This window comes from Mesocricetus auratus, unplaced genomic scaffold (assembly GCF_017639785.1).
Source record: "Mesocricetus auratus isolate SY011 unplaced genomic scaffold, BCM_Maur_2.0 Super-Scaffold_100008, whole genome shotgun sequence".
NCBI lineage: Eukaryota > Metazoa > Chordata > Mammalia > Rodentia > Cricetidae > Mesocricetus > Mesocricetus auratus.
The window spans coordinates 56,315,176-56,342,598 of NW_024429192.1; the positions used below are offsets into that span (position 1 = coordinate 56,315,176).

At 38.5% G+C, this 27,423-nt stretch overlaps 1 protein-coding gene across 5 annotated transcripts; it reads right to left on the reverse strand.

The window, feature by feature from the left end:
• On the reverse strand, nt 1-26,943 carry Ccdc14 (coiled-coil domain containing 14). 5 transcript variants are annotated; one of them, XM_040750866.1, is made up of 14 exons: nt 26,864-26,943; nt 26,643-26,713; nt 21,487-21,539; nt 20,262-20,334; nt 19,790-19,859; nt 19,581-19,700; nt 14,977-15,210; nt 14,772-14,866; nt 12,910-13,426; nt 11,000-11,141; nt 4,151-4,221; nt 2,883-3,101; nt 2,671-2,803; nt 1-1,497 (listed from the first exon to the last, which is right to left on the reverse strand). In XM_040750866.1, the coding sequence occupies exons 2-14, from the start codon at nt 26,670-26,672 to the stop codon at nt 561-563; spliced, it is 2,694 nt and encodes an 897-aa protein (XP_040606800.1). In that variant the 5' UTR covers nt 26,673-26,713; nt 26,864-26,943; the 3' UTR covers nt 1-560. The 5 variants fall into 5 exon arrangements, with proteins under 5 accessions (XP_040606800.1, XP_040606799.1, XP_040606801.1 ...); XM_040750865.1 differs by lacking the exon at nt 26,864-26,943 and having other exon boundaries at nt 26,643-26,768; XM_040750867.1 differs by lacking the exons at nt 20,262-20,334; nt 26,864-26,943 and having other exon boundaries at nt 26,643-26,700.
• Between the last annotated feature and the right edge of the window lie 480 nt (nt 26,944-27,423).

A 27,423-nucleotide genomic window follows, 5' to 3' on the forward strand; every position in this document is an offset into this window, starting at 1 on the left:
TTAGCATTACCTTATCAGTCTGACTTTATTTTTGAAAGGTGTTAAAATGTACATTCAGGACAAATATAAATAAAATGCCAAAGATTTAAGTATCACATATATTTCCTTGGACCAACTAATTGTATGATATGAAATAGGTACACTGGTACCTTTCTCTCTCTGACATGTTAATGCATGTCGTCCACAGCATAGCCTAAAACATACAAGCACACTGTCATTAAGATATAAACAAGAAGCCTGGTGGTGATGGTGCACACCTTTAATCCCGTCCTTCAGACGGCCAGAGTCCTCGGTACCTGCAGCACTGACCCAGCAGTGAAGACTCTCTGTGAAATAGTGAAGCACAACACTTGCTTAGCTAGCTACAACTTTTTTCTCCTAGCAATCATTAATTTCTTAAGAAAATTTGTTTGTAAGGCTTCAGGTGTTAAAATATTCTAACAGTAAATTTATTCCATTTATTATTTCGTACATAATTAATAGTATAAAACTTCTCTGTAAGGAAACCTAAAATATACTATGAATGTAGACAAATTCTACTTTTAACAAAATGCACTCAATCAGTTTTCTTCCAAACTCACAGTCCTTAAGGATTTCTGGAGTCGAGCAATGTTGGCATCCAAGGCTGCCAGGCCATTTCTGAAGTCTTGTTCATCATGAGACGTGAATGTCGAAAAAGAGGAGATGCTCCAGTCTGACATCAAGTCCGAATTCAGAAAGCTGACATCACTGACAATGTTACCTGCCACAGGAACACCAGGGCAGCGACAAGCTGATGGCCCATGTGTGGCCTGTTCCTTTGGGTGTTCAGTACCTGCAGGAGCAGCAGCAGGGATCTTACCAATTGCTTCCTTTATTCTCCTGAGGAGCTGCATGTCCTCTGTGTCAGATGTTCTGGAAAGACTCCCAGGCACATCTTCTGCTTCGTTTAGTGAAGAACAAACTTGTGGTGCACACAGTCTATGTTCTCTTTTAGAGGAAAGTGCATTGACGCTGGCTAGCTGTGTTGTAGCAACACTTTTCATTGGCTGGGGAGACAGTCTCTCAGAAAGTGGTGAATGCTTTTTAGAAGTGCTTCTTGCAAAAGGAATGTAAAGTGTACTGTCCACGTTACACTCATGTTCTATTGAAGCAATAGTTTCACATTCTGTATCTGAATCCTCTACTAAAGCAGCAGAAGCCATTCCAGGTGCAGACCCCCCATTCACTGCCCTAGTGTCACTCTGTGGAGGACCCTGTGAGGGTAGCACCTTTTCACACAGTTTGTGTGGCTCTGTGGCTTCCTCATTTGTGAGGAGCTCTGAATGTGCAAAGCTGTGATTTGTCTCCAGTTTATTTAGGTAGCTCATTATGGAAGTGTGAGGAGGGGTTGGGTCCTGTTGAAGCTGTTGATCATAAATATTCAGAAGTGACTTGGTGAGGTTACTCCCCATCTTGCAGCGGGCAGTGTCCACACTGAGATCTGAGAGCAGCTTCGTCATACTATTCTGTAAAGTTCTGCCGAGAAGAATGTTGTACAGTAATTACTATTTGTCTTACCCAAGTCTTTAGCTCATTTCTAATATTTCTACCCTTTAAAAGAAGGACTTAAGAATGAAAATTAGTGTTGGAAGGCTTTGACAACAGAAAATTAAAATAACCATGGTTTAAAAAAGATCTTGATTTATATCAATCTACTACCACACAAAAAGTAAAAGCTCATAATTTTTTTTCTTTATGGTATAGAAATACTTTATTCTTGAGCAACATTGCAAACTGAACCTCTTAGTTAAAAATCAGCCTAGTAAGTGGTATGCTAAAGTAAAGCAGAATTACTATATTAAGTATTTTCATAAAACTATTCAGAGTATATATAACACATAATTTATATATAATGGACATCTATTCCTCAAAAAGTTTATAATTCAAAATGATCATCTGGAACAATGAGCTTCCAGAATCATTAAAAGAATAGTCAGGTCTACTGGATTTTACACCTATAATTACTGACTACTCTGAAATGTTTAAAAGTAGTTGAGAATCCAAAGATTACCAAATGTCTCAAAAGGAAACTGATTTTTGTAAGGTTTCTATAAAAGTATAAAAAGTAAGATATATTTATTTATTTATTTGGGAAGAGACTGAGTAAAGATTGAAGACATTTTAAGGCCTGTGACCAAATCCCTCAATGATGAAATGAAAAACAAAAAGTCAAAGAGGTTAAATGACCTACCCAATATTATATGGTAGGACGACTTAGCACGTCAGATGCACATCATGAGTTATTTTGTGGTTCCCCTGACAACTCTATTCATGTCAACTTTATAACTGAGGTTTAGAGGGATTAAATAATGTGCACAGAATGACTCAGCTAATATGTAGCACAGAGGAGAATCCATGCAGGTCTCTTTGGTCTCAGAGCCTGGAAGCCTAACTACTTCACTATACAGTGTCCAGTTTTTTGTCGGAGCCAACTGGTTACCCATAATCTACAACCCCATGGTTTAAAAAAGCCTTTAGATAAGTCTGGAATCTCTAATGTAAAATAGAACAAAGCATTAGAAATTAAAAGAAAAAAAGGGGGGGGGAGTTCCTAAGGGGGGGATGAGGAAGAAAGGAGGTCCGTGTGGTTTTGACGTTTATAAAGACATCTAATAAAAGGCTTGGGTTACCCACAGGAAGTGAGTTTACCTGGTTAGTTCTCTAAGTCGAGCAACCTCAGCATCACGCTGGCGTAGTGTTATTCCCAGTATCTGATTTTCCTTTTCTGCAGTCTCTAATTTAAACCGAGAGTTCTTCTCATTGGCCAAGGCGTCCTCCAATTCTAAAGCAAACAACAAAGGCCCCTTCAGCTCCCTTACCACTTTAGAAGCAAAGACTATATCTACAGTTCAAATACACACCAATTTTTACCCTTGTCATCTCAATGTCAAACTGCTGTTTATTCTGAAGAAGAGTTTGCTCTTTGTCTTTAAACATAGTTGTAAATTTTTTGTTTTCATCTCTCTGGTTTTCTATCACTTTTAAGAGTTCTTCATTTTTACTCTGTAGTAACTCCTGGCTCTTCAGTGACTCTTGTAGTTGATTTTGCAGTGACATATTCAACGACTGAAGGGAAAGCACTATAAAATAAACATCAAACAGTTGTTTCCGAATTTTAAAACACATCTAAAAAAATACCTGGTTTTAGAAAAATAAAAGCTCCTAACTTCACTGATTTCCTTCAATAATAACAATGTACAAACAATGCTATATAAATACTAAATATATTTTTAAAAAATTAAATGGCAGGAGTAATGTCTTTTTTCCAATTGATATTTTAGTCATAAGGGTTTTTTTTAACCTTAAAAACAAATGAATAATACACATGCAAAGTATCTTAAGCTCCACAAAATGCCAAAGATGCCACCAAACAATTCTCAATTATGAGATAATTTTTTTCATAAGTCGTCTATGTTGGCAATGCTATTCTTCAGAACCTGAAATTTCTCTTTCCAGACCCTCCTGGCATTTGATGTTTCAGTTGACAAATCTTCTGTTATTCTGATGGGCCTGCCTTTGTATATGATTTGGTGTCCTTTCTTGCTGATTTCAGTTTGCTCTGTTCTTACACTCTTTCTTTCTCTATGAAGCTCTGTGATCCATTAAGACAATTTGGTATTAACCTTGTAGTTCCAGTGACTGAGGAAGGAGGGAGGATAATTGAGCCTAGAAGTCTAAGGGTAGCCTGAGCCCCATTTAGAAGAAAACAACAGAAAAAAATAAAAGTCATTTGACAATATCTGTCAAAACAGCAGCTATATATACATTTTGGTTTAGTAATTCTAGAAACCTATCCTGCAAAATGTATATGTATGTGCACAGACACTAGAACAAAGATTTTCATTTTACTATTGTTCACATTGTGGGAAAGGCTGAAAATACCCAAATAGATAGGTTTTACTGCATACACTTCTGGCTGGGGTAGTACTTGATGTCGCCCAAGCTGGCCTCAAACTTGTGGAAATCCTCCTGCCTCACAAATACTGGGATTACAAGAATACCCAATAACTGTTTAAAACTATAATACAGTTACTCCCACTTAGACAAAGGAACTGAGAGTACAAGCCTGCACCAACATTTCCAGAGTGGCAAGGACATCAGGTTCAATCCTTAAAGTTCTTTTACGCACATTCAAGGTTACCAGGTGCCTTTGGAGTTTTCTCTTCTTCTCTGAGGCGCTGATTCAAAATTCTTAGTTGCCTAAAGGAAATAATGAAGATCTATAAGAATCCTAAGCCCACTTTACAGTATATTATCCTGGAATATTTAACTATGTAAAGATGTGTTACATTTGTTTCTGCTGTCTTTGTTAACAATGCAAAGATGTGTTGTATTTGTTTCATCTTGCTTGTCTAAGACACCTGATTGGTCTAACAAAAAGCTGGACAGCCAATAACTAGGAAGGAGAGGGATAGGCGGGGCTGGTGGGCAGACAGAATAAGGAGGAGAAATCTAGGCAAAAGAAGAGAACAAGGGAGAAAGAGAGGGGACACACCTGGGCCCCAAAACTAAGCAGCTGCCAGCCAGTCAGCCATGGAGACAGCAGGAAAGTAAGATATACAGAAAGAAAGGTAAAAAGCCTAGAGGCAAAACGTGGCTAAAGAAAAGCATTAAAATAAGAGCTGAGCATTTATAAATAGTAAGTCTTCCCTGTCACAGTCTGGGAACTGGCTAGTGGCTCAAAAGAAAGTCTGCTATAATATTCACCTGATATACTATCAAAAATAAATAAATCTACCAGAAAAGACAAACAACACTATCATCACCAGTCCATCTCAAACCCCAAACCAACATCCCCTGCCCAAACAATTGCCTTTTATAGCCATATATATGGATCTGGATATTTATATTTATATTTATATCCAGATCCATATATATTCACTCTCAATCAAAGTTCCAAGACTAGCCTTGAACCTGTAATCTTCCGGCCTCGGTATCTTGAGCAGCTGGACTACAGGTCCACATCACCAGACTTAGGACAGATAGTTGTAGAATTATTCAGGACATCAAATCTGCCCCCAAGTTCCAACACTGACCTGTAACTCAGCATTGTAGCTCATGGTGGCCTGAACTTCAGATACTCCTACCTCAGTCATTGAAGTGCTGGGACAATACTCATGCCCCACCATGCCCCACTGGTTCCTTTGTTTTCCTTATCTTTGCTTCATATCTCCTTTCAAAATAATACATATGCATGTATATATACACATATACAGTACTTTACTATGGTAGATTACCTTTTAAAATAACTAATTTCTGTCAATTAGAATACCTGCAGGTGCCAACTACCAGACATATTTCTGCTTCATGCCTGTGATACATTAACAAGGTTGGAACATATAAATCTATGCTTTCAGTAATTTAATTAGTAGATGTTGGTATCAACTCTGCCTTCATGATATGTACCTGCTTCACAAACAAGAATATGTAAATATGATCATGACAAAGCATAAACTCTCTGGTATTTAGTGTCTTTCCAGAATTGGAAACTTTCTGAACTGAAGAATTTGATTTAGTTACTGAATCTAAAATGATAGTACTCTTGCCAAAAACCATTCACAAGTATTAATTCTGGCTAGATTAAAGAGTTAAGAACACAAAATATATCAGTAACACAAACCACCAACACAAATTTTGTAAGGAAATATAAATAACCTTTAACTAAGGAAGGCATCTTTAGGCAAAATTTAAAATCCAACAACCATCAAATTAAGAAGCTTGTTTTAGAATTGAAGTCCTGGAAAAAGAATAAGCAATTCATCTAAGAAAGCTAAATGATTTATGAGCATTTAAAAAATGCTTAGCTTGAGGTAAAGGATGGCTTACCACAGAAATAAAGGGCCTGGGTTTGGATTTCTAGTGCCCACATGAGAAGCTGGGCATCGCCACTGGTCTCCACATGTACACATATACATGAATGTACAGAACACACACAGACTAAAAAACATACAAATTTTTTAAAAAGGAAAATAAATAGCTCTTCATTAGTGACAGTTTAGGGAAATTTTCTCAGTCTGTGGGAGTTTATCGTAACCATTTGGATGGTAGCTTGGCAACATCCAAGCTATAAAATATATGTCATTTTTGACAGTTTTTAAGATTAATTTCATTTTATATGCATGGGTGTTTTGCCTGCATGTCTGTGTACCACATGTATGCCTAGCACCAATGAGGCAAAGAGAGGGTGTCAGATCCCTGGAATTGGAGTTACAGATGGCTATAACTGTCATGTGGGTCCTGGGTAGCCAACTTGGGTCTTCAGCAACAGCAGTAAACACTAAGCCCTCTCCCCATCTCCCACACAAGCTAGTTTTACCTATAGGTTATTTACTCTGAGAAATAGCAATATATATGCAAAAGCATGTAAAACATAGATATATATTGTAATATTTGACAAGAAAATGATACTAGTTAAGGTTCATGCAGATGATGAAATATAGATATTGAAAAAGAATAAGATATATATATATATACACTGACACAGAAAGGTCACCAAAAAGGACTTGGGAACATTCAGTGATACAGCACTTGCGAGGCATGTGCAAGGTTTTGTGTTCAATATGCACTACTGGAAAAAACAAAACAAACCTCCGTGACACACCAGAAAGTAAAAAGTAAGCCAGGCGTTAGTGGCGCATGGCTTTAATCCCAGCACTTGGGAGGCAGAGGCAGGAAAATCTCTGTGAGTACGAGGCCAGCCAGGTCTACAGAGCAAGTTCCAGGACAGCCTGCAAAACAATACAGAGGAACCCAGTCTTGAAAAAAACAAAAAAAAAAAAAAAGGGGGGAAATAATGAGAGGTAGACAAAACACTGATTTTTTTTTTTTCTAAAGGGTTCCCTTCAATAACAAAACATGCAGATCTGGAAAGGGCAGCACAGAGTGATGACCAAGAACATAAAACAGAAAGCCTCTACTGGTATTTTCCAGAAAACTAGCAGGTACATATATGGGAGAATGTTTGTATGTTTTTCACAATCTTTTTGCATGCTGCTAATTCAGGTTCTTCTCTTCTGAAACATTAGCCAAGGTGCACTTTCTATCACTCGTTACAAGCCTTCCATGGCCACCCTTGTCCTCTAAGTATGATACTTTCTCATTTGTCCTTAAAATATGGTATGACAGGCCCGGGGGTGGTTCAGTAGGTAGGTGAGAGCTTGTTGGGTAAGTATGTGGGAGTTAGCTGGGTATGGTTGTGCATGATCTTAGCCCCAGGACTTGGAGGTGGAGACGAGCTCACTAGCCAGCCAGCCTAGCAAAACAGCAGTCTTCTGGTTCAACTCTAGTCCCATCTAAGATAAAGAGTCACAGAGGAAGGCACTCAACATCTTTGTCTGGTCTACACAAGTATCCCTGTGCAGAGCATTGTGTCCTGTCCCCTGCACCCCCCACCAGAGAGCCAACTACAAACTATGGGACATTGTTCATGACTCACTGCATGGGAGGGGGTGATTTTTGTCTTAAGAAGTCTATTCTAAAGCCTGGTGTTGGTGGTGCACACCTTTAGTTCCAGCACTGGAGGCAGAGGCAGGTGGATCTCTGTGAGTTTGAGGCCAGCCTGGTCTACAGAGTGAGTTCCAGGACAGCCAGGGCTGTTACATAGAGAAACCCTGTCTTGAAAAAAACAAAAAACAAAACACACAACACACAATACACACACAATCACACACAAAAAGAAGTCTACTCTAGACCCATCTTCGTCCTTGCTGCTCCTTTCTCTGAATGTTACATGCATTCTCTCCTATCATCTTTTCTGTCTGTGGCTTGTATCTTAGTTTTCTTGTTACTTTCCTTATTGTTTCTCCCTAGCGTTTTTCATGGCTGTTTTTCTTTTGCTCTGTCCTTGTATAGCTGTAATTCCCCACAATTAATCTTGTGTTCCTGGTCTATATCTGCTTGGTGAATTCATCAGTCAGATACTAAAAACAAATTACTTGCATTTAGCCACCATCTTCTCCAGTGCCTACAAGGACAGACCCATGGTCAAAGCTCTGTAAAAGTGTTCAAATTCCCAAATCTACATTTCTGGCTTGGATCTTGTTCTTAAGTTCTGACTTACTCATTTCTCCATACAACAGAATAAATCTAAATTTTAACTCACTCGCTCTCAAACCACCTCTCCTAACTATAAAATACAGTGTGGAAGGGGACAATCAGACAAATGCATTCTTCTCTAGGAGGTCCCATCTGGAAGTACTATTCTACTATCTGTCAAGAAGACAAGTCAGGAGATAGCAGTGCACGGCTTTAATCCCAGCACTTGGGAGGCAGGGCCTCTCTGTGAGTTCGAGGCCAGCCTGGTCTACAGAGCAAGTTCCAGGACAGCCAGGGCTACACAGAAACCATGTCTTGAAAAAGAAACAAAAAGACAAGACAAACATCTTAATGGCAGCCTCAACTCTGCCCATTTGCTCTCAAACTGTTGTGCTCTGTCTGGACTCTAATTAGCTTATATTTGAGTCTATGATCATAAATTCCAAGTCATCTTATAAATATTAAGGTACTCTCTAGATTGATGGTTATAATATGAGATAGTCTACTCTGAACCTCCATCCAGGATCTTTAGGGGCTTCTATAGTTAAATTCAACAAAGCATTACAGATTAGATATCTTGTGGGTTGGGAACAGGAAGAATAAATGGAGCACGCCTTTAATCCCAGCACTTGGGAGGCAGAGGCAGGCGGATCTCCGTGAGTTCGAGTCCAGCCTGGTCTACAGAGCGAGTTCTAGGACAGCCTCCAAAACAATACAGAGAAACCCTGTCTTGAAAAACAAACAAAAACAAAAAACAAACAAATATCCCATAAGAGCTAAACATTTCAAAATGCCATACAAGCAATGCACCTAGCAGTTTTTCTTTTTGCCACAAGATGGCAATACACTTCAAGTTGTGTGGGGGTTGGGTGGGAAGGGAAATGATCCATTTTCTAGTTAAAAACATGTAGTTTACAAATATCTACAAAGATAAAAATGAAAATTACTTCTAAATAAGTCTACCAATTCTAGCTATTATTTATAATGAGATTTATGAATGATTCCTTCCAAATAAAGATTACAAAATAGCATAAAATTCCCCATCGCTACTGGAAGTCTCAGTCTAGTCTAAGGAACTCTAACAAATTATTCATTTGTCAGAAATTTTATCCTGTAAAAGGTCAAGTAAGTAACAGTGGCAAGAGAATGTTATACAGTCTTTTTCCCCTAAGGACAGACAACTAAAAATCTCTATTGTCAATTCTAAAGAAGTGGATATCAGTTAATTTTTCTAAGTTACCCTTATAAAAATTAAAAACAACTAGTGACAAATTAAAGAGTAAGCTTCCTTTTCATGAATAGTTTACAAATGAACTCCTACAGCAATTCTAAAATGCTTTGATGAATGGAAATGAGAACAATGACATTTCCATGGTGACAATGCTAAAATGATAATATTCTCAGACTAGGTTCTTGTATGCTTAAGAACTCGATTATTTGATTATCACTCTTTTAAATAGTAGGCATTTATTAGTATTATTCTTTTGCTCTGCAAAAATAAGCCCATAGCTAAAATCTGGTGTTCTAAAATCAAATCATCTTGGAGTTAAATCTTGATTCCCTCAATTACTAAGCATACAAATTTTAGCAAATGACATAACCTTTCTGTGCCTTGGTTTCCTCCCCTCTAATTGAAAATGGCACAATACTTCATAGAGCTACTAGGAGGACTCAAGTGACAACACATATAAAGAGAAATAGCCCAGAACATGACAAACATTCAATAAATGTTACGAGTAGCTGCTATACATTCGATATTACTTATTCTTGATTTTAATTTTGAAAGATTAATACTGTTATGGGAATCCCTCAAATCAGGACTGATGACAGTATGACAGTATTACTAAATGCAGCAACTATCCATAAATGATCTCTTGACTATCCTAAGCAAGTAAGTCTCACTAGATGTCATCTCTGTAGGCTACAGACCCATGACTATAAATTACTCTCCAACTAGGAATTCTTCTTTACAGTTTTCAGGTTTCTTGTAGGTCCCTGCAAGTCCCATCTAGCCTGCTGGTGACACTGTCAGGGCACATGCTTAATGCAGAGCTGCAGAAGCATCTGAAAACAAACTCCCGTGCAAAGTACACCAACAGATCCTAGACTATAAGCTTTAGTGGTCATTCCAGAAACATTCAGAGTTAAAACAATACCGATAATAGACGGGTGATTTCCTCTACATTTCAACATTACCTCACTGGTTTCCATCTTTCTTAAACAAATTATGAATATAATCCCATTAAGTTAGTATGACTAAAAAGAAAAAGTATATAGGAATTCAAATAAACTTTGTTCTATGTCTCAGTGTGGCAGGGCTACAAGCACTCAGCTCCCCCATAAGGTTCTCTTCCCTGACCATATGCTCCAGGCATTTGTATTAGGAGGGAGCATTTGACTGGTTTTAGATTTTAAACTACAAAATGTTAAGGACAGTGAGATGATTACTTCTGGTCGAAAACATGTAAGATTAGTATATTCACACTCTTTATCCCCAACCAGTCCCCTGTAAAATATACTGAGACAGTGGCTTCATAAAGTAAAAGGAATCCCAGATTCTGAGTCAGGATGAAAAAGAGCCTTCGGTGACCCATGATATTCTAGGAGAAAGAAAGAATACACCTTTTCTTTGACTTAGATGTTTGTTATTTTAAACTAACTTAGATTAACACAGAAACTACATGAAGCAGCTACATTTTCCTAGGTACATGCTGACAAGTGACGCCAAGGATAAAACAGGTGGTAGAAAATGTATCCTAGTAGGCAGAAGTACTGAAAAGTTGAAGAATGTAGAAATCTTTGGAAGATGAGAAAGGAAAGGAATAAATATCAGAAAGCTGTAATCTGCTTTCCTTATGGAGTCCTAGCTATCTCTTTGGCATCTGTGCTCTGGCCATGGGGCACCTTTACCTCTAGACAACAATATTGAAAGAGCATGTCTTACCTTCGCAACTGAGCATTCTCACTCCTCAGTGGCTGTAGGGCCAGTGCTATTTCAACTTCTATATTTGCGTGGCCACTCACTGTTAAAAGTCCAGATATGCATGCCTCTAATTCTGCTACCAATCTCTCAACTTCTGAGTCCTCTGTAAAAGACAGTTTAGTTAAATCAGTGCTTTAAATTGACAAGACGATTAGCATGTGTTATTAAAAGTCTTTATAGATAAACAGATACATTATAGATTTCAACTTCATTATTCATGAGTATTATACAAATTCTATTTGCCTTTATCCTATTGTATGTATTTGCTTACTCAGAACAATCTACAGAAGTTACATTGAGTAAGGAAAGATGAAGCTTAAATCACAATCTTAGCGATTTTTTTCAGTTAAGTGAAATGGGAAGCAAATGCATGATTTATTGTATATAAATGTTTCAAATTGTGTATGTATACTACAAAAGCTAAACTGAGTTAATAGACATGCACTGCCTCATATATTAACTTTTTGTGGTGAGAAGACTGGCAACCTAATCTCTTAGCAATTGAAAATTACATTGTTATTTACTACAGTCAGTCACCATACTGCACATTAAATCTCTTGATTTTAAGTCCTTCTTCCTCTTTAATTGAGATTTTTTTATTTATTATACTTTGGCCAACATTTCAATTACTTCACTCTTGAAGCCTACGCTTCTTCATAGTTAAACAGAGCTAAAAAGCAGTCTGTCATTGGATTAGTGAGATTAGAATGAGATACTGTTATCCAAAACCCAATTTCCTTCCTTAAAGTGGAGCCCATTATCAGACTGCTGTGAGACTCGGGTGAGGTCACCCATGTGAAATACAGCACATTGCTGGCCATGGTGAATATTAAAGACTTCTAACACTGGTGCTATTACTATCATTATTGATATCTTGATTAAATATTTGGTTAAAAGAGGAAAAAGAGCCAAGTATGGTGGCGTACTTGGGAGACAGCAAGTAGGTTTCTGTAAGTTCAAGTCTAGTCTGGGTCTACACAGCAAGTTCTGGGCCAGCCAGAGCTATACAGTGAGTCTCTAGCTCAAACAAAAAACAGGAAAAAAAAATCTTGTCTAATCTGAAGCTCTGGAAACATAACAATTTTAGCAACTTAATCTACCTCTTAACTGTGCTGTATTTTCAAGGACTTTAGAATTCTGTATATATATGTCAGCCTGTATAAATGGCAACTATTCTGTCAGTTCTACAATCAATTAACTGTGCTTTCTACTCAAGGCTCTGAGTATTTGTAATTCATTCCAAGCAAAATGCACTACTTTAGAAAAATGTATACATAATGAAAACATAAAAGTGGCTCAAAGACATTTTATTGGTAAAAGAGAAAAATACTAAACATAAAAAGGCCAGTAAGTGGCATGGGTTACTATGCAAAGTGAAATCTGTTGAACTATTTAACAGTTAGTTCTTAAATAATAGAAGTAAATTTGCATCTCTGTTAAACAGAAAAATAGTCATCTCACTACTATAATTTTCTTTCTATGGATTCTTTGTACTGGATCTTTTCAAGCTTGTCTACATCAAATAGAATGAATACACACTTGCAAGTGCTTGCTATTCCGCAATACATGTCAAGTCCACAGGAAAGAAGTGTTCCAGGCCTGGAACCCCAGCAGCCGTGACCCCAGCACACAGGCAGTGGAGGAAGACTAAGCGTCCAACATCATCATCAGTTACAGAGCAAGTTGGAAGCCATCTTAAGACTACATGAGACCCTGTCTCAAGAAACAACAGACAGAACTCTTTTCCTTACTGGATTAGGAAAAACGTCAGACACTCCTATCAATTACTGTCATTTGAATGACAGCTAGAAAACATAACACTGTTATTAAGCACTATACTACATTACAGAAAAGTTTGAAAACTTATCTACCTTGTTCTGCGACCAGGACCTTGAGCTCTCCCAACAAGCACTTGGCAATTCTGACTGTTTCGGCAGTGCGGCTCACATTTTCTGCCTGCTGTACATTCTTGGCTATTTTTGCATCTTGCACATGCATGCTTAAATATTTTCCTTCGCTTGTGGCCTCTCCAATTTGTTCTCTGGCGCATTTTTCTTCATTAGTGGCCAAGAAGGCTGGCTGTAACTGAGTGGGGCTTTGGTGTGCCTGACTGTCCGAGAGAGCGTCTTTTCCATGAGCTGGAAACAGAGACATATGTGTTTGGAAACACTTTGGTAGGTCTGCTTCCTTAGGAGCTCTTTGTTGTGGCAGAATCCAATTAGCAAGACTCAGCTGCCGAGGCGTTGGAACAGCTGCTTTGTCAATGTGGGGAAGGCCACACGGAATTCCAGGATGAACATTAACTGAATTCCTGGGAACATCAGGGCAGTTCACAGAGCTTGTTTGATCTTGTGATCCAAGATGGTTATCACTATCAGTCTGAACTTCCTAAGCAAGAAGAAAAAAAAAACCTTCAAAAGTATGAACAATCATTTGTAGACTATAAAAACACAAATCAATAATATTAGAAAATAATTTTCTACTATTAAAAATCAATTTTGTGATATCTTGTCTTACAAGCAAGCTAGATTTCTCCACTGCACAACAAAGACTAATTTTTTAGAGCTTAAGTAGCTCTCTCTGCAACATGGGAACATTATAAGGCCATGATGAAAATAGACTGTTTACAAATACCATACATGCTTTAAAGGCATCAAAAAATTAGTCCACATTTGGACTGAAACAAATATTTTCATTTTGAGAAACGTTATAAGAAGTAAGCTAAGAGGCTAGAGAGACAGCTCATCGGTTAAGAGTACTTGCTACTCTTGCAGAGAACCTGGGTTCAGGTCCCAAAATCCACATGGCTGCTCACAACCTTCTTTAGCTCAAGTTCCAGGGAATCCAATGCAATCATGCAGGGTGCTGCAGACAAATGTGCAGGTACAATCTCCACAAATAATAAAAAATATTTTATTAAAAAACCCATATGTTCACAACTTTAAGAATGATACATTCAGTTAGGGATGTGTGCTTGTCTAGCATGTGTAAGGTGCTGGGTTCAATTTTTAGTACCACAGAAATAAAAACGGATGTGTGTATACAGAATTATATGAACATGCTACAGTAATAAAACTAGCTGTTAGTTCAATATCAAATCAGAGACTATTGATTTTATTATACAACTTAGCTCAACGACATTTATCTTAAAAGAAAAATACCCACAGAACACAGCTTTAACTACTTAAAGAGCATGTATTTAAAAAAACATAGTCAGCCAGGAGTGGTGGCACACACCTCTAATTCCAGAATTTAGGAGGCAGAAGCAAGCGGATCTCTGTGAATTCAAGGCCAGCCTGGTCTACAAAGCAAGATCCAGAACAGCCAAGGCTATTACTCAGAGAAACGCTATCTCAAAATACAAATGAGCAAACAAACAAATGAAAGAAAATAGTCGTATTAATGTATTAAGTGAAAAAAGGGAACATATAAATGTATAAAAGTATAGCTCTCATTTTAAAAAGAAAAATCACTTAAGAAACAGCAAATTACATGTACAGATGTGTGAAAACACACTTCATCAGGGTGCTAGCTGGGCTTGATTTCTTCTTTCTTATGATTGCTTCTTAATAACACCTATTGTTCTTAATAGGTAAAACTTTGCTAATGCAAAAAATACATAAAATTGGTTTTACATCCTAGAACATTTGATCAGTAAATTCAATATTCCACTGCTAAAATTACCATTTCTAAAAGCAAGCTATGACTTGATTAGTATACAAGCTATACCCACAGAGTGAACCATTAGAGGGCAGGACGGCTGCTGAGGTGACCAGACTGAAGTGGAAGTGGAGCAGCCATAACCAGAATGTGGTGTTGCCTGAGATTCTAAAAAGAAGTAAAAAACAAAAAACAAAAAGCATAGGCATCAGTCACATTTTATAGTGCTTATAACAAAGAATCATGGCTTACATTCGAAATTCAAATATCATACTAACCTAAACCAGATACAGTATGACACGCAGTAGGCATTCCACTGGGGGCATTTTTTGAAGCCAATGTATTCATCAGTGACATTTGAGTCTGCACATGCTCACAGAGGGCTTGGTATATTATCGGTGAGTACATTCTGTAATGGTCTTGTAATGACCAATTCTGGGCTAGGTCTGATGTGTCTCTTTCACTTCCAGTAGAAGCTTCATTAGATAGCCATTTCTTATTTTCTGAAGATACTAATGTGGAAAAAGGAAGTAGGTTCTTAAATATGAGTCCTTAGCAACTTTTACCCTAATATCTTGGGGGAAAAAAAAAAGACTCTCAGATGTAGTTCAACTGATCACCTGCTTATAGTATTTAATGAATTAAGTTTCCTTTCCCCAGTCAAAATTCAGATTAATTTTCTTAAAATCTCCATTAAATGCTACTTGAAAAAAATCTCCCTTCAGTTATAACACCTGTTATAGATACTGTATTATTATGGAAGTTCAATAAGCCTCTCACCCAGTCCCTTGTCCAGGTCTTCTCAGTGGGAAACAGAATAGGAAAGAAGGGACACTATAACTTTCTATGTTTTCATAAGAAGGAAGAAGAGGAAGAAGGAGGGGGAGAAGGAAGAAGGGAAAGGGAGAAGGAGGAGGAAAAGAAGTAGGGAGGAGGAGGAAAGGAGATCAACCAGTAAGAACAGTGACAATCAGAAAGCATGAAGAAACAATCTTCTACTTTCTTAACTCTTCTTCCCTCAAAACCTGAATGTTTCATCACTCTAGGCCAGCATAGAACCTAGGAAGCCTTGCTCGCCTTCCTATAACATTCTTGTGATGGAGTATCTCTGCCATTGCAGTCCCCTCACCAAGACTTATGTGTGTGCTCCTCTTCCAGAAAGCTCTTTCTTTCTCTCTTTCTTTCTTTCTTTCTTTCTTTCTTTCTCTCTTTCTTTCTTTCTGTCTGTCTTTCTTTTTGTGCTTGATCTCCAGAATCCTTCTTTTAAAAATGGGAGCAGGGAGGGTATGGTGACATCCTTGTTATCCAGCTCTGGGGAGGCAGTGACAGACAGATCCCTAGGGCTTGCTGGTCAAGCAGCCCACCCTAGTTGGTAAGTTCCCGGCCAATGAAAGGTTCTGTCTCAGCTCAAGGCTGTTCTCTGTCCACTGCATACAAGTGTGTGTGTTCCTTTCCTATTTGTATCCCTTTTTAAAAGGCTTTTTCTAAACTGCTCTTTACCATCCCAGAGCACAAACCTTTTACTTAAATCATATATCATACATATATATATTGGCCTGTGTCACTTATTTCTTATTGTCTTTGCCCTCTGTAACTCTAGCTTCTCTAGGCAGGGCTGTTTCTTACACTTCATTATTAAAACCCACACTAGTGTATGTGCAAAGTATAAGCCTGGTATTAATAAGCTAAAGAATGAAAAAGTTTTTGATACAGCCCTGTTCTGTAACTAGTATAAAAAATCTAGATTCTATTTCCCTGTCTAATAAGGTCCCACCTCCCCAAATGTTTGCTAAATAGCATTAATAGAAATGAGAGTAGATCATAAGTTATCAGGATACAAAATAGACTTTAAAAAATAGCTTGGAGTGGCACCTACAAAAGACACAAACAATCTTGACACAATTCCATTTCCACGACATAAGCATTTTATGACTACTAAAGGAAATATACTAAAATGTCCACTTACTAGCTTGAGGATTTGCCTAACCTTCATTTACCTCCTCTTTCTTATTAGAAAAATGGTTAAAAGAATGATTAAAATACAGCTTCTTCAGCAGAGTGGACTTGGGGCTAGCTGGAGATATTGAGGCCTGACTCCTACTCTGACATAATATTGTTACTTCTGCAGGAAGCATAGGTGAGATGACAAAGTCCTTACAAAAATGAATTCAGACATCCCAGTCTTGCAGAAAGAATGTACCTGCTGCATCTGCATGGACAGTCACCTAACAGACCCAAGCACCACAGAAGGCAGGTGCAGCTTTTGCAGGCCCTGTCCTCATCTTTCCTGGGAAGAAGTCCAAACTCTGTCTGTTGCCCGCTATGCAGGAGACTATCACAGCAGTAAGTCTTCAAAACCAGCAATCTTGTATGTACTGCTAGAAAAGACAGTTACAAGCAATGCCTGAACATGGAGGAACATGTTATATAAGACCCACAAGGAGACAAAGATCATTTTCTAAAGATCAAAAGAACATGCTGTTTGCTCCAATCCAACCCTCAAGAGCACAAGGCTCACACTGTCCCACTGAAATGGCTATGGAAAGCTCCTACACCAAATGGGATCTTCAGGGACAACGTCCAAGAAAACTAGAGAGATCTAATGAGGGGAACAGAAAAATCAACTGATTGATTTGGAGCGTCCCTCCAATGATTAAACAATCACAATATGCATTTTAACAATGTGAGTAGTTTGATGTTTAGAAAATGAATCTTTAAATTCTGATAGGCATCACTGAGGGTATGGGAAACCCTACTAGAAGGTGAATGTGAATTTAGGACCACACTTTAGAAGCCTGACAGAATTCTAAGATAAGACAGACCTTGAAGGCAGGGATGGGGGGGGTAAGGATAATCATTAGTCTCCTCCACCTCCCTAATGTTTCATTACTAGATGGAAACCTTAGGAAAGGCTGGTGTATTCTGTAATTTTGAGAGTGGAAGAGTGAGTTTGCTTAATATTACCAATCACTACCTCACACCGAGGTTCCCTACTTACTCCTTCAATTTCCCTGTCATTCTTTAACTCCATCCCCAACACTGGTCACACATTATAAAAAACTGACTGTTTGCCTGGGAACTCCTTATCTGATGGAGCCCTCTCAGTTAAAGTGAATCAATAATATTGTACTTGTCTTTTTCTACTTTAATGTAATCTCATTGTTACAGAGAGTAAAATGCAAATAAAAATCACCAACCTCAAGATTCTTGAGATGTAAATAACATTTGGCAACTTCTTAGAACAACATGTGGTACATAGTAAAAAAACTCAACATGTTATATCATCAACTAGCTTCAAATTAGCCAGATAAGTAGATATTTCATATTAGTAAACCTTGCTATCTAAACATGATCCCTCTGAGATGATTAAAACCCATAGCAATAATGGATCTTCTCTATCAGATGAACTACAACAAAACTAGCTAATAATTTCCCATAAAGTATCAGTTTTTATCGAAAATACAATTTTATAATAAAATAGAAAAATATCCTCTAAAAATATTTTAACTTTGAAGTCTAAAGTGAAAAACAGGAGATTATAGTCCGTAACCACAGAGCACACAACCTTGTCCTCTCTTTAAGTTCTAGGCCTTTCTTTTTAGACTTCCTTTTGTTCCTTAAGAACTGTCTAACCTGAGGAATTCTGATTTCATGTTCACAGGCTCAAGTTCTCCAGTCATTAGCCCTCCTTCTTCTTTCTGCAGTCTTTTATCTAGCTGAGCTACACATTCTCTGTCTCTGCCAGCAGATGTCACTATCCAACATAAATTAACAAACTCCAAACAAGTGTGCCAAAAAAACCAAAACAGAACAAAACAAAACCCAAACCTCCCTACAAGCTTCTTTCAATCTTTAGAGGCCAGAGACATTAAAGGACTGAGCTAAATGGTCTCCTGCACAGCTACTCAGTATCACCACTCCGCATAAAAGCAGCCATGGAAAACATATGAACAGTAGGTTCTAACAAAGCTTTAGTTACAAAATAAAATTAAATGCTGTTTCTAAAAACACAACTGGCTATATGGTGCTAACCTAGTTAAGACTGATACTGTCCAACTGTAACATAATGTAAGCAATATAAGTAATTTAAAATTTTAAGTAGTCACACTAAAAAGTTAAAAGAATGACTTACTTTTCATGTTTTACTTAAGTGTAACCAGAGTTGGGGCTTCAGTTCAATAGTATACTTCTTGCCTAGCACATAAAAAGCCTTGGATTTGATTTCCAACACCACAAAAATAAATAAGTAAATGTAGCCAGAATACTAACATTTCAATGTGTAATGCCCAGAACAAAACACTTTTTGTAGTAAATCTTCAAAATCCAGTATATAGTTTACACAAAGTACACCTTACACCAGATGCTAAACAGTCATCAGAAACACTTCATCTCTATTTAGACTAAATATAATTTATAGTTGAAAGAGTAGATTTATACATTAAAATTATTCCAAAATTCTTTTATAATTGGATAATATCAATTTTCAAAATTGTTAAAATTTCAGCCTAGGGGTTAGAAAGGTTGCTCAGTCAGTAAAGTGCCTGCGGTTCAAACACAAGAACCTGAGTCTGGATCCCAGACTGGCAAGGGCTGATAGCACAGTCCTTAACCTAAGCTCTGGGGAGGCAGGGAAAGAGGGATCCACGAAGCTCACTGCCAGTAGGCCTAGTCAGATCCACAAGCTTCAGGTTCAGTGAGAGACAATGCCTCAAAATAAAGGTAGGGAGTGGACAAGGAGAGACAGATACCACGTGTATGCAATGGTTACACAACCACACTAATGTGCATATTTCTGCATGCGTGCACATACACACATACACACACACACACACACACACACACACACACACACACACACTTTAAATATAGGAAAAATGCTTACATATTTCTTTTCGGACCACTGAAGGAGTATGTTTTCCAGGTCCTTTCTTTTTAGCTCTGAAGTTTTTGCTTTCTAAAGGTCTGGTGCTGCATCTATTTTCCAAATGTACCATATCTGAGCCTGTAACAATAAAATCCAATGTCTGTAAACATTGAAAAGAACTAGTTCACTGATAAAAGGTGATCAGCAAAGAACATTAAAAATAGAACCTGGGTCTTCATTTTTCAAAATGTCCCGCAGCAAAGAAGCACAGCCATCAAGTCCATGCACGGTCTCTGTCTAGAAGAAGAAGGCTGTTAGAGATAAAATACACTATGCCACTTCAAATGCATTTCTTTTCCTTTTTTTTCTTTTTCAGTCTTTCAAGACAGGTTTCTCTGTGCAGCCCTGGCTGTCCTGAACTCACTCTGTAGACCAGGTTGGCCTTGAACCAGAGATCTGTCTGCTTCTGCCTCCCAAATTCTAGGATTAAGGACGTGCACCACCACCTCCTGCTCAAATACATTTCTTTATAAGCAATTTACTATTGGTAGAGAACATGTCTTCAAGCAACAGCCTAAATACTTCCTCAGTGAAAACCATACTTTACCTTTGGGCCATAGTCCCACTTCTTAGCTTTAACCTGAGGTTTAACAAAAATAGTATATTGTATCCATTCACTTGACTTATTGTATCCATTACCTGACTTTCCGAATCAGAATAAGCAGGACAGGTAGAAACTGCACTTAAATGTGTTATATTTCTTGGGTGGGTCCTAGAAAAAAAAAGTTGATACCCTTTAAAAAAATTGCAAGTATCTTTTTCTCAAAATATGTAAGTAATCATTTCCTTTCCAGTAAAGATTAGAGAAAAATCTCATCTAACCGTACATGAAGTAAATAGGACACTGTGGAGATTGTTAAGACTACTAGACACTAAAATCACTCACCCAGGGTGGTATGGCCCAGGTGGTGACACAATATTCTGAGAACATCTCTTACATTCTAAGAGACTGAAACTTTCGCTGGATCTCACAGTCAAAATGAATAATATACTTTGAGGTCACATAAGACTAAAACTGCTGTCCTACTGTGTGTTCAGCCTGTATGTTTAACCTGCCTTTAAGAGAACAATGTATAGCTGGTGTTGGTGGCACACGCCCTTAATCCCAGCACTCGGGAAGCAGAGGCAGGTGGATCTCTGTGAGTTCGAGGCCAGCCTGGTCTACAGAGCGAGTTCCAGGACAGCCTCCAAAACAATAGAGAAACCCTGTCTCAAAAAAGGAAAAAAAAAAAAGAGCAATGTAACACTCAACCTAACAGCGTTGGATTTCCAGTGTAATCAACTTTTACAACCTAAGCTAATGCACAGCTACAATCTTAGGTCCTCTTTCATGCCCCTGACCCATGCCTGTGCATCATTCGCTGAAAGCAGCCAACACAGAAGTTGAAAACAGCTTCCTCAAATCTACCTCTTAAAGGTTGGAAGCAACCATTATGGATACTGGCTGATAAACAATGTTGTCTGCGGTCCAAGAAATTCAGAGCAAAGCCCTCTGTATTTATATACAGACATAGATAACAGACAGACAAAGGGACATGTTCAAATGAGAGCCTCAGGCAGGCAAAGATTCAGATTCATAAAATAGAGGAAGGAGACACAGGGGGCATGTTGGAGAGAATTCAAATCTGGACTTACTCTTGGTTAAAGAACTCCACAGGAAGTGCTTTTCTTTCCTCAGCATGACACTGATGTATTACTAGTGAGTTGGACTCAATCACTAATGATTTATAATCTACGTAACACCCAACTACTTGTGGAGGCAGAGCCCACTCATTTTCTTGGGGTATGCAAAATACAGTCAAGCCCTAAGACCTGAAAATTTATCTAAGAGTTCCTGAACTTAGAAACTTTGAGAATTACTCACCCTTTCTTTCCATGTGTTAACTTAGATCCTGGGTGCCTTCCTGAAGATATCACCTATGACATAATATATTGTATTACAGTAGGTACAAAATTATTGCTCTATTATTGCCATTTCTGATATTCCTGAAATATTTTTTTATACAGCCAAACTGAAACATAGTGTGCCCAAATTCTGAACCTAAAAATCACCAAGAGACCCGATCCAATGCAACAGCAAACAGTCTTTTTTTTTTTTTTTTTTTTTTTTGGTTTTTACGAGACAGGGTTTCTCTGTATTGTTTTGGAGGCTGTTGGTCCAGCCCCGCCTCGAACTCACAGAGATCCGCCTGCCTCTACCTCCTGAGTGCTGGGATTAAAGGCGTGCGCCACCACCGCCCGGCTATTTCTTTTGTCTGTAAAGAAAACTTTTATTATTTTTAAGTCAAAAGGACCTATTACCATTATATAAGGCTATAATCAATCCTTGAGCATGTTCTAAACTCTCCAAATTCTCCAATACATGTAATCCAAAGGGGTTGGGAAGGCACTTCAGTGGAAAAGTACTTGTCCAGCATATACAAAGCCAGGCAGACAGCTCAGAGGGTAAACTGACTGCAGCTCAAGCATGGGAACTACACAAAAGCGCCCCTGCCTATGGCCCTAGCAATGGAGTAGAGAATGGAGACTCCTGGATTCTGTCAGGGATCACAGACCAGCCAGTCTAGCCAAAACAGTGGAGCGCTTCAGGCTCAGGCAGAGATCCTTTCCCAAAAGTTAGGGTGAAGAGTATTAGAGAAAGAAAATTGATCCCTGACCTCCACACACAGATGCAGAGGTGATCTCACCCATCCACATGCACTAAAAAGTACAAACGGTCTTCATAGTCTGGTTAGATTCTCTATCTTTGACGGCTCAACAAAACTAGCACATTAAAAACTGACTTGCTGGAAGGTGGCGGCTCATACCTTTAATCCCAGCATTCAGGAGGCAAAGGCAAGCAGATCTCTGAGTTCAAGACCAACCTGGTCTACAGAGCAAGTTCCAAGACAACCAAGGCCACACAGAGAAACCCTGTCTAGAAAAACAAAAACAAAAAAAAAAAAAGAAAGAAAGAAAAGAAAAAAAAAGAAAAAGAAAACCATACTCTGCTTTTTTTCTCCATCTCATTTTCTCATTCTTTTAAAACTCAAATAACAATTTTAAGCCTGCATTTTGAAACTCATATAGGTGGGATAGCTTTTCTACAGAAAAGATGTTCATTTGCTTTTACATGCACCCAGCATCCTGGAAGCTGTGCAACAAAGCTGTCTTCAGGCAGGAAAACTAGGTATCTAGAGAGGCAGATAAGAGAGACTTCTAGAGCAGGCAATAGCTGAACTTTCTATCATATACACTTATTTCTTAATAACTTTGTATCTGAAAAATAAAATTTCCAGGCATCAAAGCCCACAATCCTCCCCTCATTCCACTATTTGATCCACTCAATGATGGCATTCATTCAAGTCTTTGCACGTTTACATTTCTCTATTTGCACTGCGCGTGCGCGCGCGCACACACACACAGTTTGCATTTTTGCCCCTTCTAAAAATGTTATTGAGAATAAATTTTTACACAACTGGATTGGTAAGAGTTACATTTTTTGAGATCCCTTAGGACCTGATGGAGGTGTCATGAATCTATAACATCATATAAAAACAGTGTTTTACCTGACACAAATATATCTCAAAACAGAAACCATTATTTTTTGTCTGCCACTTCAAAATAAATTACAATCATAATATTCCTAAATGTTTAAGAACAAAATTCCCTAATATATCCATAAAAGTTGAAAACTTTGAGATTATAATCTACTCTAGATAGACTTGATTCATACTATACTTATTCCAATATTGTCCTTTATAGAAAATAGAGACAAAAGAACAGTCCATATCCAGTCCAGGATCACACGTTGCACTAAATTGCTATGGGTCTTTAATCTCCTTAAATCCAAATTCCTTGGGCTGTCATTATCTTCCATAGCTTTGACACACTTAAAAAGTAAAGGCTAGTTATTTTGCATAATGGCCCTGAACATTTGGATTGACTGTTTCCTCAGGATCAGACTCAGGTTATGCACTTCTGGCAGGAATACAAGAGATGTTTCACTTCCAATACAAGTAGGCAAATGACTGTTTGTCCTGTTACTGGTGATAGAAATGGATTTAAGATGGTGTCTGCCAGATTTTCATCATTAAGGCTATGATTTTGCTTTTCTATTTAAGTGTTTTGTAAAATACCCTGAAATGCATGAATGACTGTCTTCAAACTTTCACTTAGTAGTCTGAACATCCATTTACAGTTCCTGTCTGATTTATTTATTTAGCTATACAATTTGCTCTACATTTATTAGCTAATTTCAACTAATAAATTAGAACTAGGGCAGGACCTTTCTTTCTTCCTTGTTAATTGGTTAATGTGAAAACACTGATTTCTATTCTAGTCAATCAATCATATATGATCCATTATCATATGCACTGATGCTCATATGTAAACAATATATAGGTGGATACAATATAAAAAGTGAAAAAGAAACAAGAAAAAAACTGAATGTAGAAAATGGACATAGTTATGAAAGAGGACATAAAAGTAATTACTTTTCTAGTTCTTTGCCATGGATTTTTCATTTTTTGGTGATGAAAAAGTACATAAAAATGTATTTAATAGTTAAAGTATAAAATCCAGTGTGAAGCTTCACAGCTTCAGAATGGTTATCCTAACTATATAGAAGTTCACTGAGTTGTACAGACTTTGAGTATGGATAATTATCATTTGTGATGCTTTCAACTAGCAAGCTTTTAATAACAGGTTTATAAACACATTTCTCAAAAAAGTTGATGGTCAAATCATTCCAGAATCAGAGGAAGCTCCACTAAGTTGGATACTTTATCATTTTTAACCAAATCCCAGAATTTTTGAACTGTTTCTTATATTTTATAAAGACTGTTACAAAAATATTTAATACTTCATCTACCTTAACATAATAAAGAATTAACTGAAAAGAAAAATAGCAGCTCAGGACCACCAAGACCAAGGAGACTTGTATGCCCCAGAGGGACAGAGGGCAGGGAATGAGAGACAAAGACAGGAGATAGAGAAGGGGAGGGGAACGAGGAAAAGGTTATTTGTCCCAAGGGGACAAAGGACTACCTTTGAATAGAGACACAGATGTTGAACATAGGAAAATGGCAGTTTATAAAGGTACAAGGAGAAGCCCCCTTTAGGATGAGTTGGTTTGTTTTGGTTGGGCATGCTAATTAGAGCAGCCAAAAGGGGCTTTTGATTACTGGACTTCAATACTTTGACAGCTGCACCTTGGTAGTCAGCCTCAGGAGGAGAAAGTGGCCAAATATGGGAATAGACCTTGGTAGCTACCTTTAGGAAGGTAATCTAACAGTTTCTAGCAAGGCAGCAGGAATAAGAGAGAAGGACAAGGCCTGTCAATCACATGCTTGAGTGGGTTACTGTCCCTTCATTAACTACAAGCACAACAGTACACTGATTTCTAGATTTCATATGATACATTTAAAACTTATTACCTATTGAATAGCGACCCCATGTTTTCCCCAGCCCAGCCTCTGCAGTCACCATTCTACTCTGCTTCTGTATTGGACTTCTACAGCTCCCACATGTAAGTACAGTCATGCAGTATCTGTCCTACTTCAGGCCCCACATGTGAGTACATCTATCTGTTTACTTCATGTAAGTATAGTCATGCATTATCTGTCCTTCTAGGATTAGCTTATTTCCACTTAGAACATCTCAAACTTCACATTTGCTATTGCATATGGCAGAATTACGTTAAGGCTGAATAATATTCCATTAGCAGTATATAACCCTTCATTTCTTTACCCATTCACTTGCAGACATATAGGTTGTTTCTATGTATTGACTATTGTGAACAATTTAACAATGAAAGAAAATGCAAACAGCTCTCCAAAATCTTGATTTCAATTTTTTTAATGAATACCTAGTAGTGGGGCTGGCAGGGTCATACTAGCTATACTTTAAATAGTTTGGTTTTATGAAGCAAGATTTCACTGTTATTCAAGTTGGCCTCAAACTCACCATCTTCCTGCCTCAGGTCCTCAAGTAGTAGAACTACAGTCCATGCTTGGCTTATTTTCTGAGGAAACTTCATCCAATTTTTCACAGCAGCTATACTATTTATATTCCCATTAGGGCTATATACAACACTCTCACTAATATGCATTTTGTGTTAGAAAATATGTCATGGTTTTAATTTCCTTATTGGCAATATGCATCCATTCAAAACAGAAGTCTCAAGACAGGTCATGAAAAAAGAGTGAAAAATTCACATTATTAGGAAAGACAACATTATAGGTATATTGATAAATGATGAGAAATAAAACCAAACCCTAATCTATCATATATGTCAAGTGTTTTCTAAATCTCCAAGATAGGAATGGAATACTCTAGGAGCCCAACATGAAGGGATTTGATTACAAGATACAGAAGGTGGCCTGAAGCACACCCAACTAATGGAGATGTGAGGGCCATAGACACAGATTCTAGAGACAGTTCTTGAGCTGAGGGCTAGATGGAAAATGGAATTCTCAGGAATTATTATAATGTGAAAAGACATGGGAGCGTGGCAAACACCCAGAGGGCACTGCAGGGCCAAAACTAGTTTAGGTGTGCTGGACTGGGGGCGGGGCTGAAGAGGATCCAAAATAGTTCTGTTCCAAGCCAAAGAATATTTGCCTTGACACAGGGTCCCCTGTCGCAATTTGGGCAGTTACTAGACTACATCAAGAGTCATGCATTTGAGAACAAACGGTAGGGCTGGTATGGGCACTTACTGGGAGACTTCACCAACAACAGAGATCGGAAGATAGAAAGAAGCTCTGGTGGTAGCGCCGAGAAGCTGGATCTGGGGGCAAGGATTAACTAAAGCTAAGAGAAGTTACTGCACCGGTGATAAAGGCTAGGGTTCGAACCTGGGACCTGACACCAAACTCAGTGCTCTGTTTGGACGCCTGAAACAAAGCATTTACCTAGCGACGTCCTGACCGCTCTGAGAGACGCTGCAGTCTTTGGTTTTATTTTTTCTAGCACCTTCCTAAGTTCCCTAAGTCCCTCGCCACCCCACCGTGGACTCATCGGGTCCACAGGACTCACCTGGCCCGGTCGAGATCCGGACCTGACCATTTCTCTCAGCTTCAGAGCCGCCCAGACGTAGGGAAACGAAGCTGTAAGAAAAAAAGAATTAACCGCCAAGGCATCCCGACCGCCCTTGTCCCGCCCCCCAAGCTTCCGCTTCCGGGAAGGCGCCCGCCGAACGCCGCGCCTCATGACCTCCTTGGCGCTAAAGTTTTTGCTTCGGGTCCGGACCTGGCTACCTGGGCGTGCGCAACAGACTCCGCGTTCTCCATCTCGTCACACTCGGGGGGAGAACCCGGGAAGACAACAGACTGCACGCGGGGCGGGGCAGACACGTGACGATGCTCGGGGCGGGGCCTGGAGGGAGGGGCGGGGCGAGGAGCCGAGGCTCTGCTCTAGGTAGAACCACAAGCAACATCCAAAGGAGCTCACTGACGCTCCAGGACCTGTTTCAACTGGTTGAGTTGGGAACCAGCCAGCACCAGAGGAAGCGTCTCTCATAGAGGGCTCCCGCTGGATTTCAGAAGTGACTTGAAGCTTTGTGTGATGTTTTGAATGTATTTGTTCTTGATACTCAATAAAAAATCAAACCTCAGTGTCATTAGCTTGTGATTCTGATGGCAGTTTCAGAATTATTCTCTGTGGCCTCTCTACCCAGTGCTCAATAGTTGGGATTTGTGGTTTCTTCTGTGCATGGCTTGTTTGTCTGCTCTTCTATTGAGATAACTGCTGTTGATAGAGAATTGTAATATTTTTTTTACCACTGATAGCTGTGGTAGAGAATGTTGTTTAAGACACC

What these genes read in the sequence shown, in the direction of transcription:
- Ccdc14 (XM_040750866.1), bottom strand. Translation starts at nt 26,672, where the DNA reads ATGGTCAGGTCCGGATCTCGACCGGGCCAG. An exon ending in AGTGGTCCGAAAAGAAATAT is followed by an intron (nt 15,211 to 19,580) that starts GTAAGCATTTTT and finishes TTTCCACATTAG; the next exon opens with TATCTTCAGAAAATAAGAAA. An exon ending in GATGACAAGGGTAAAAATTG is followed by an intron (nt 2,804 to 2,882) that starts GTGTGTATTTGA and finishes TGTTTGCTTTAG; the next exon opens with AATTGGAGGACGCCTTGGCC.